At 41.3% G+C, this 10,577-nt stretch overlaps 1 protein-coding gene across 2 annotated transcripts in view; it reads right to left on the reverse strand.

The window, feature by feature from the left end:
* zgc:158659 (uncharacterized protein LOC791141 homolog) overlaps positions 1 to 10,577 on the reverse strand; it is a 31,243-nt gene that overhangs the window by 18,123 nt on the left and 2,543 nt on the right. For both annotated transcript variants that reach the window (XM_052593568.1, XM_052593569.1), the window contains exons 2-10: positions 10,029 to 10,242; positions 9,304 to 9,466; positions 8,218 to 8,427; positions 7,002 to 7,252; positions 4,499 to 4,750; positions 4,324 to 4,409; positions 3,210 to 3,315; positions 2,976 to 3,128; positions 1,130 to 1,261 (exon numbers count right to left, since the gene is read on the reverse strand). In XM_052593568.1, the coding sequence (XP_052449528.1) occupies positions 1,130 to 1,261; positions 2,976 to 3,128; positions 3,210 to 3,315; positions 4,324 to 4,409; positions 4,499 to 4,750; positions 7,002 to 7,252; positions 8,218 to 8,427; positions 9,304 to 9,466; positions 10,029 to 10,217 (1,542 nt within the window). In that variant the 5' untranslated portion in view covers positions 10,218 to 10,242. The remainder of the gene's footprint in view (positions 1 to 1,129; positions 1,262 to 2,975; positions 3,129 to 3,209; positions 3,316 to 4,323; positions 4,410 to 4,498; positions 4,751 to 7,001; positions 7,253 to 8,217; positions 8,428 to 9,303; positions 9,467 to 10,028; positions 10,243 to 10,577) is intronic.

Genomic DNA, 10,577 nt, shown 5'->3' on the forward strand with positions numbered 1-10,577 from the left:
TCAACATACCATAGTTTGACTTGTACTTCGCTGCGCTGATTTCTAAAGACTGCTGTACAGAGTCTTGAGCTCAAACAACGCTAAGAGAGAGATTACGAATGGTCCAGACCAACCTTACGAAAGTGTGACTTACAGAAGATATACTTAGCGTACGAATGTGTGGGGAGTCATGCCATAAGGTTAAGAGAGAGGTTAAGGAATAGGTTAAGAACTACTTAGCGATAAGAACGTTTTGGGGAACCGGGCCCTGGTTATTTACATAATTTCAGTTCCTATGGATGTTTTTTTTTTAAATAGCAGGTTTTGTTGATTTTCACATATGCCATGCATATGTTATTTAAGAATCTGTATATAAAAAATAAAAATAAAAATTCTCGAGCTCAATTTTGATTGGCTGTCAGTTGTTTTAGCTTTCATCAGCTGTAAAAAAAAAATCTAATGATATTGTTTCTCTGTGCCTTTATTATAATAGATGCGGTGTGTAGTCTACTGTTCTTTAATATTGAGAATGATTTTTAGATCCATATCTTTATCGTCATCTTTACTGTTATCGCTCTTGGTGGTAACAGGGGTTTAGTGTATCCAATCACGCATCGTTTTTTGGAATAAATTGTGAGACTTCTGACAAGATTTCGTGAGAGCTCACGGAAACCTTTCCAATGTAAATTAAATATTCATGTAATAATGAGATATTATTACACATAATTTGGTAGAAAAACAAAGTGTTGCACGTTTTATTTTTAAACATTTGCAACCGCTTTTCATCACATAATTAGATGCACTACTAATTAAATTGTGTCATCTTGAACAAACTGTGTCATCTACTGAACAAGCATTGTTGAATTTAAAACACAAAGTATTTAAAAATAAACACTTGCATTTTTACAACACTATAAGTGTGTCCCATCAGGTGATGAAACGTTTGACACACACTTGTGGTCTTAATGCTCTCTTGAACATTTGGACCAAATACAGGAAATACGTCATAGAAGTAGTCTAGTGCAAAGACCGCGAGTGTGAGTATTTGGACAAGGGCACTGTTTGTGTGTGTGTGTGTGTGTGTGTGTGCGTGTGTGTGTGTGTGTGTGTGTGTGTGTGTGTGTGTGTGTGTGTGTGTGTGTGCGTGTACCAGCCCCAGACAGTAGCTGTATCCCAGCTCCCGGGAGATGCTCCAGTTGGCGTGTTCTTCTATCTGCTGCTCATCAGGGAACACCACCGTCTGGTTAAACCAGGGGAACTCCAGCTCCACACACGGTGTCTCCTGCACACAACACACAACGAGGAACTGGGGTGAGTCACAGGACTCATTCTACTTTGTTATATTTCACCATATTTCACCATTGGCACCCTATGAGCAAAGGTGGCTGTGAAAATAAATCTGCATTGTTTTTCCTTTCGGTCTTTCATTCAAAAAATGCACAAAAGTCTAAACTTTCATTGAAATAAAACAACTAAAAGTGGGTGGAAAATCTCATTGTGAAATAAATGTTTTCTCTAGTTCATGTTGGGAACAATTATCCTAGTTATCCTAGTTTGGAGAACACCTGATAAGAGTCATTCTCTACAGGGATCAGGTCAGAAGCTTCATATTGTACTCAGTGACACATTTATTATTTTGAAGTCTGTTTGAGATTATTGTCCTGATGGTGATCCAACCACAGCCCATTAGAAGATTTCTAATGGAGGCAGTCAGGTTTAGATTTTTTTCTTTTGGTTTCTGATTGAATGATGCCATGTATCTTCAAGTGAGCAGTAAAACAGGCCCACAACATTCAATTTCCAGCACTGTATTTCACCCAGGACATGGGGTCCTTTTATCCCTGTTTGTACTAAACCCATCTGGTGGGTTTGCTGCTCAAAAGCTCTTTTTTAGTTTCCAGTGCCATTTGAAGTTCCAGTGGTGTCTGACCCTTTACCGGGTGTTTTGAAGGCAGATCAACGTGCGCAACAAAAAAACAAATGTGCAAGCTGTAATGAAGCAGACATCAGTTATCTCCTCACTATCTGTGCTGAATCTGAGCTTCAGTGAAAGTTAACGTGTCTAGTGTTTTCGACTCGTACATCACACGTCACGCCCTGATGTCACGTGTCTTTACGTGTTGTGTGTGAACACACATATTCCAGATAAACACTGGCAGTGTGAAAGTGTAAAATCTAACGATTTGCCGGGACACATTACCCGTGTAACATCTTTAGTTGAGTGGAACCCCTTAATTATTGCCCTGGTGGTGGAAATGGGGATTTCCAATGCTTCAGCTCCTTTCTTACAGAAACGTTCTGTTTTGTGGAGCTCAACAGTCTTGTACTGCACATCAGAACTATATTCTTTGGCTTTACTCCTTGTGATGAATGATTAAGGGTATTTGGGCTTTGTGTTCCTCATATTTATATTTATTTGTGGAACAGGAAGTCATGGCTGGACAGGTTCATGCTCCTAGTCACCCTGGTGTGCTAAAATGTGTAAGTATCAATGGTAATATACTTCAGAGATATTTTACTCAAAATAATTTCTAGGGGTGCCAATATTTGTGGCCAAGATGTATTGGACATAAACATGTATTAAGTAATGTAAGTTTCCCCTTACTTCCAGTATTTTTATATCAATGAAAGGTTAGAATTTTGTGAATTTGTTGAATGAAAGATCAAAAAGATAAACAATGCAGGTTTATGTGCATTTATCATTTTTATTATTTAAATAATACTATACAGTTTCTGTTTTAGGTTTAATTCACTTTTAGTTTTATGTATTTGCAGTTAGTCATTTCAGTGCTTCAGCAACTTGTTTGTGTTCACAGTTTTTTACAATCTCTAGGACACATTTGTCAACACTTGGGTCACCTGGGTCAACTCTTCACACAGCGAGCACAACATTAGTGTCTGTGCTAAACTAACCTATCACTTATCATTGATTTGGCACAAAAATTGTAAAAACTGTAAGTTATTTCAGTTAGCAGTAATGATGGTGCCTCACACACCTTGTTTGGGTTGGATCCGGACACTCCGATGGGGTTGAGGAGATCCTCCAGGCCGTGAGGAACCGGCCACAGACCCAGAGCCACTTTCCCACTGACCAGCGTGTCTTTATAGTCGAAGAGGTTGATGTTTCCCCAGGCCAGAGGACAGTGTTCCTGCACACACACACACACAGACACAGATCAGTAGCGAGGAACTCACGGTCACTGACAGGATTGGGAAAGGTCAAAGTTCACCTCTTTGGCTCCCTTGCGTCCCTTGACGGAGCAGATGGACAGACAGAGACGAGCAGAGCGAGGGACGTCGGTCAGGTAGATGTCATACGACAGCCACTCGTTCCATCTGTGTGGGACAGAGACATCGTCTTGGGCTTGTGTCTCTTTGTGTTTCACGTCACACACATCTCAAGATTCTTAAATCAAGAGGAATTCACTCGAGAAGTGAAATGACAAAAGATAAGAAGTCTTATTTCCTGAGAAACTGATGAAGTGAGTTTATGATTAAAACAAGAACAAATATCCATCACTGTCACTGTTCTGACCGCACTCTGATCAGTTTCTCAGAAACCAAGTCTTAACGTCTTCTGTCACTGTGTATCTCCAGTGAACAATGTTTAGATATCTGTGCTGGGAAACTGAACACTGAGGAAGAGATTGATCATCTGCATGTAAAGATTCGGTTCTGTTCTAGATCAACATCAAATCAGTTGTCTTCCACTTTGATCGATAAGCTAATAAAAAAGGCAGAATTGTAAATATTTATTTATTATTCATATACACAATATTGAATTTTATATCATAAGTTTCCAAGAGAGTGTGTGTGTCTGTGTGTGTGTGTTGTGTTGTATTGTGTGTGTGTTGTGTTGTATTGTGTGTGTGTGTGTGTGTGTTGTGTTGTATTGTGTGTGTGTGTGTGTGTGTGTGTGTGTGTGTGTTGTGTTGTATTGTGTGTGTGTGTGTGTGTGTGTGTGTCTGTGTGTCTGTGGGGGTGTGTGTCTGTGTGTCTGTGTGTGAGTGTGTGTGTGTGTGTGTGTGTGTGTGTGTGTGTGTGTGTGTGTGTGTGTGTGTGTGTCTGTGTGTGTGTGTCTGTGTGTCTGTGTGTGTGTGTGTGTGTGTGTGTGTGTCTGCGTGTGTGTGTGTGTGTGTGTGTGTCTGTGGGGGTGTGTGTGTGTGTGTCTGTGTGTCTGTGTGTGAGTGTGTGTGTGTGTGTGTGTGTGTGTGTGTCTGTCTGTCTGTGTGTCTGTGTGTGTGTCTGTCTGTGTGTGTGTGTGTGTGTGTGTCTGTCTGTCTGTGTGTCTGTGTGTGTGTCTGTCTGTGTGTGTGTGTGTGTGTGTGTGTGTGTGTGTGTTACCTCGGGTTGGAGCAGGGCACTCTCTGTGTGTTGACGTTGTCACACAGCGGTTCTCCTCCATGATATATTCCTGTCCTGACGTAGATCTGTCACACACACACACACACAGATGATTGACTGACACGTCTCTCTCTGTCTCTGTCTCAGTGTGTGTGTGTGTGTGTGTGTGTCTCACCTTGTCGATGTCTCTGATGTTGACGTTGACGTAGGTGGCACACAGCAGCCGGACTCTCAGGTGTGTGTTGAAGGCCCAGAGGGAGCGCGGTGACCCGGGGTCAGCTCCACCGGGGCAGGGGCTGGGCTGAGGTGTGCGCCGGCTGTACGACGGAGCCATGAAGCCGCTGGAGGGCAGCTGACTGTACAGACTGTCCTTACTGACCAGCATGAGGTGAGGCAGACGGCCCAGTGTGATGCAGCTCCTGATGTACTGCACACACACACACACAGAGTGAGACACACACACACACACACACACAGAGTGAGACACACACACACACACACACAGAGTGAGACACACACACACACACACACACAGACACACACAGAGTGAGACACACACACACACACACACACACACAGAGTGAGAGACACACACACAGAGTGACACACACACACACACACACACACACAGAGAGTGACACACACACAGAGAGAGAGAGAGTGAGACACACACACACACACACACACACAGAGAGTGAGACACACACACACACACACACACACACACACAGAGAGAGAGTGAGACACACACACACACACACACACACACAGAGAGAGAGTGAGACACACACACACACACACTCAACCTGAGCCAGTGCTCCACTCACTGGACCTTTATCACAGTTTTTTTAACTATGGCTCCATTTCTACATTTCAACTCTACACACAGAATCACAAAACACACACAACATACAAAATGTCACACACATCTTTTAACTCTAAAATGCTATTATTGATGGTAAGTCTACAAGTGCACTAGAGAGTCTCTCAGAACCGCTTGGTCACCGCTGACTGAGGCTCAGATCAGTGTCTCCACCTCCAGCACACAACTAATGCTCAGTAATAGAGAACACAGAACACATCCTAAGATTTGGATGATCATGAAGTGTACTGTGAGCTTAAAGTGCATCCAAAAATAGAAAAAACTCCTTTACTAACCCAACCTTCATGAGTTGCTTTCTTCTAATAAACACAAAAGATGAAATCATTAATAATGCTGGTAACTAAACAGTTGACGGTAGCTATTGACTTCCATCATATTTTTCACATACTGTGGAAGTCAATAGCTACCGTCAACTGTTTAGTTACCAACATTATTAATGATTTCATCTTTTGTGTTTATTAGAAGAAAGAAACTCATACAGTAAATCATGACAGAGTTTTTATATGTTTGGATGAACTATCAATCTAAAGACCAGAAAAGAACACTGAAAATAACTAAATGTGATCGCAGTTATTGCTTCTCTCCGTTGTTTAAGCATTTTGTCTCCAATATTGACCTTTTTTTTCTTCTTATCCACATTTTCATTATCTTGCATTGGTAACAAGCTTCCACATGCATGTGTGTGTGTTTGCCAGATATTTTTTTGATCCCCCGATTAATGCGCAAGCCCATTTTCTGCCACTGAATAAAAATAATAATTAATTTCTCACAATTGTGAGATATAAACTTTCAGTTGTGAGAAGAAATGTGAGAATTGCTAGATGTAAACTCATAATTGCAAGATAAAAGTTAGGATTGTTAGATAAAAATGTGCAGTTATTTTTTATTCAGTGGCAGAAGTGGGCTTCCATAAAATAGAGTTTTTCATTTCAATGGATGCATTTTCTGCCCAGTTTTTAGCTCAACCTTCACATATGTTTCCTCTACACTGAGATAAAAACACTGATGATCTGAAAACTTGTTGGATTCTCTACATTGAGATGTTCTTACATGAAAATGCAATAATTCTGATTCCAAATGTACTCCTCAAATGAAATATAAAAATATAAATATAATTTAGAGCAGAATGTCTGTTTTACATTATAACACCACTGTTGGTGTCTTTTCCTGCAGCTCAAAGCGTCTTTTCCAGCTGAAAAAAGATCAACTTTTCTGAATAAATGCCCTGCGTCAAGCGCCTTTTTGACAGCTGACCAATCAGAAGCAAGCGGTTGTTTCCATAGCAACAAAAACAAGAAGAAGAATGGAGAAGCTAGCCTGGAGACAGATCGCACTAGTGTCAGAGCTCGAGGAGTTGGATGATCTAGAAACTGGACTCCTGGACTAAACCAGATCCTTCCCCGAGCAAAGCAGAGGTGGACACTACTGAAGCAGCTTCACTCTACAAGTGTCTGCTCTTTACCAGACCGCTTTTCTTTACAAAACGTTACTTCACAACATTCCAAAGCAGAACATTGTACCTTTTACTGCACTACGTTTCATATCAAATATCATTGCATTAGAAATCTAGCACTTTCTACTAAAAGTAATTCAAAGAGTATTAAAGAATTAAAGGTAAAAGAAACAACAACTTTTATTTATGAAATAGAGTGCAGTACAAAAGTAAGATAAAATGCTTTGGGATGTAGCAAAGTAAAAGTTTTCCCAAGAAGAAAGCTACCGATAGTTTTTAAATGTATTGAGTAAAGTGTATCTCTGAATGACGTCTGCTCCTGGGTTTGTGTCAGAAGAGCACCTTGTACTGGGAGAGAGGGTGTTTCTCCAGGAAGTACTCGTCGCAGCCGCACACTTTGAGCATGTACTGGCCCTGGTACTCCTGCACGCAGAGACGCAGCTGCTGCGCAGACAGATGCATGCTGCGCGTCTTCTTACGGATGGCTTCTGCGATCAGCTGCTCCGGCAGAGAGTCGTGTGCGATCTTCAGAGTGTACTTCTGCTTGGAGTTGGACGGGGACACGATCACCCAGATGGTGACGATCAGACGGCCTGCGCAGACGCAGATTAAATGTTTGTCACTGACTCACTCACAAAATAATGTGACAGACTATTATTACTGCAGTCTGTTTTCAGCTGCTTCCACACACTTTCACATCTCTCTTCTCTTGTAACATGAAGCACTGCGTTCAAAACATCACAAACACATCTCAAAAACCTAAAATCTTTGCCATAATATGAATTCCTGTTAGATTTGAGTGTGTTACAGAGAGAATTGTGTGCTGTGTTTTACAAGAAGTGTTTAATGAAACGGAATACTGTGAACTAGTGAATGGTTTGGTAGATCTGGTGTGACGAGTGAAGACTGTGTGTGTGAACAGATGAACAAAACTGTAAACACTGCAAACATATTTTCTTCCTTAGTATTTGTATCTTGTATCTAAATATCTACATATTATGAAATTAAATACATTTACTTGACAAGCAAAATGACTAAAGATATAGTGTCTTGTTTACTGAAAATATCTACATTTAAAACAAGCAAGAATATCTGTCAATGGGGTAAGAAACATAATCCTAATTGAAAAGCTTAACAAGATTTAGAAAAAGCGCTAAGAGCTTTCTTTGTTAGATGAAGCAAAAATGAACTCAATTTGGATAATGTATGTATTTCAAATATAATATGTTTAGTAAAAAAAATTTTGATCTTCGAATCATTAAAAAGTGGTTTGAATGAATGATTCAATGACTCATCCTTCACTTGTTTCATTACTGGAAGAATCAGCACTTTTTGGTACAAATCTCTTGAGTGAATGAGTCTTGGAGAACTTGGAGAATCAGTGCAGTGAACACAAACAATACTCAAAGCCACGTCAGATAGACATCAGTGCTTGTATCCGAACTACACACTTTCACCCAATATTTCTGTGATAATATACTGTGTAGCTGAAAACACTGAACATGCTACTGCTCTATCTGACTTCTCCTGAGGTGTTTGGATGGAGATGGAGACGCACCCTTGTCGAGTTTGCTGTAGATGTGCTGCGGCAGGTCGGCGGAGGACTCCACGTTAGGAGGATAGACGTAGAGCGCCTGAGTGTGTGCGCCTCCTCCCTCGCGCTCCTCCACCGCTTCCCTGCACACGCTCAGAATGTTCCTGCGGAATTCCTGCACCTCCGGGTCCTTCACCAGCTCGAACTCACAGATGGGCATCCCGATGGCGAAACCTGAGCACACACACACCACCAGCATTTACACAAAACCACATCAAGCCCTTCAGTTCTATTACTGACACTCTATTACTTTAGCTTACAGCTTGTTAGAATTGACACTTTTAGGGTATGAGCTAAAACATGCCATTTTTGTGTGTGTCCCTTTAAATGTAAATGAGATTTCAGAAGAGGGTGGAGCTTCAAGAGCTGAAGCTCTGGCATATAAAGATTCCACTATCAGTACAAGTCTGTTATCTTTACAGAAAACATGCTCGGTTCAAAAAATCTGTCATCTGATTGTAGTGTGTGTAATAAATTTGCGTTTATAAAAAAGACAGATGGGCAGCGTCACAAATGGGTGGGATTTTTTCCAAATACTGGTGCGTATGAATGAATAAAACAGTAAAAATGTGACTGAAATCTGATGATTAATGATTAATATGTTATGTTAATTATGTTAAATAACACAAATATGCTCTATGTTGAATCCCATCTTATTATTGTCTTTGCTACTGACCTTGATCCAATGATCCAAATCAACAAAAAAGCAAAAATTACTTTAAATAAACAACATTTGTGGGAGTTTTTATCTTATTTTTTTTATTGCTGATCAAAAAGTCTAAAACCTAAGGCTTATTCATTTCACTTTTGGTGTTAAGGAACTGTTTTTATATTAAAAACTAGAAGAAAGGCCAGTCCAGATTTTAAAAGTGACACAAAAGTAACATAATTCATGACTTTCCATAAAAGGTAACAAAGTAGCGTAACAAGTTACTTTTTTAGAGAGTAATGTAATATTATAACTTTCCCTGACACTGGAATTGACTTCCATTGGATTAATTGGTTAAACGGTCCTTGCTTGCTGATTGGTCAGTCACGCCACACACTGACCGATCTCTCTGTTGAGGATCTTCTCCTCTCTGTTCCCCAGCGGCTCGATGACTTTGAGGATGGGGTGAAAGAGGCGCAGGTCACACAGACGCCGCGTCTCATCGTAGAACTCCTCACGCTCGGCCTCCTGCGTCACTCCTACAAAGATATAGCAGGACTCCTCCTGCGGCCCAGCAGTGAAGAAGGAGGGAACACTTTATTTAGATCAAAAACAGTCAGAACAGAATGATTGAAATTGAGATTTATGCGTCATCTGAAGCTGAATAATCTGTAAACAGTGTCAGAAGCTGGAGCAGGTGTAGTGTGATGAGGTGTGTGTGAGTGTGTGTGTGTGTGTGTGTGTGTGTGTCTGTGTGTGTGTGTGTGTGTGTGTGTGTGTGTGTGTGTGTGATGAGGTGTGTGTGTGTGTGTGTGTGTGTGTGTGTGATGAGGTGTGTGTTAGGGTTAGGGTTAGGGTTAGGGTTAGGGTTAGGGTTAGGGTTAGGGTTAGGGTTAGAGTTAGGGTTAGTGTGTGTTAGGGTTAGGGTTAGGGTTAGGGTTACTGTGTGTGTGTGTCTGTGTGAGTGTGTGTGTGTGTGTGTGTGTGTGTGTGTGTGTGTCTGTGTGAGTGTGTGTCTCTGTGTGTGTGTGTGTGTGTGTGTGTGTGTGTGTGTGTGTGTGTGTGTGTGTGTGTGTGTGTGTCTGTGTGAGTGTGTGTCTCTGTGTGTGTGTGTGTGTGTGTGTACCTGCAGCAGGTGGTGGAGAGGGTACTTGCGCGCCTCACTGAAGAGCTGCTGCTTGATGCTGGTCAGAGGAGCTTCTCTCAGACACTCCAGACTCACCAGGATCCCGTTCGGCAGACAGCAGTCCACCAGGATCCGAGGAGGCATCAGGTGAAGACCCCATAACTCTCCTGAGGACGGCCGAGGAGCCATGCTGTCCCCGACACACACTCAACACCTACACACACACACACACACACACACACAGAACAAGAGAAAGAGAGAGAGAGAGAGATCACGCTGCAACAAAATATATTTAGTATTTTAGTAAATGTATCTTAATTCCAGAATTTTTTTATATTAATGCTAGAAAACAAGACAAAAATACTGAGGAATTAAATATGTTTCTGCAGAGTGCAGAGACACTCGATCTCCTCGTGTCTTCTGTCTCTGACTGAGAGAGTGTTTCATCCAGTCAGAGATCTTTTAGTGTAATTATACAAGCGTCCAGCTTCAGCTCGACTCAGATCTCTCCTGATTGTGATCAAGTAAAGGTCAGAATAAGGTCAGTAA

Source organism: Carassius gibelio, chromosome B23 (assembly GCF_023724105.1).
Source record: "Carassius gibelio isolate Cgi1373 ecotype wild population from Czech Republic chromosome B23, carGib1.2-hapl.c, whole genome shotgun sequence".
NCBI classification, from domain to species: Eukaryota; Metazoa; Chordata; class Actinopteri; order Cypriniformes; family Cyprinidae; genus Carassius; species Carassius gibelio.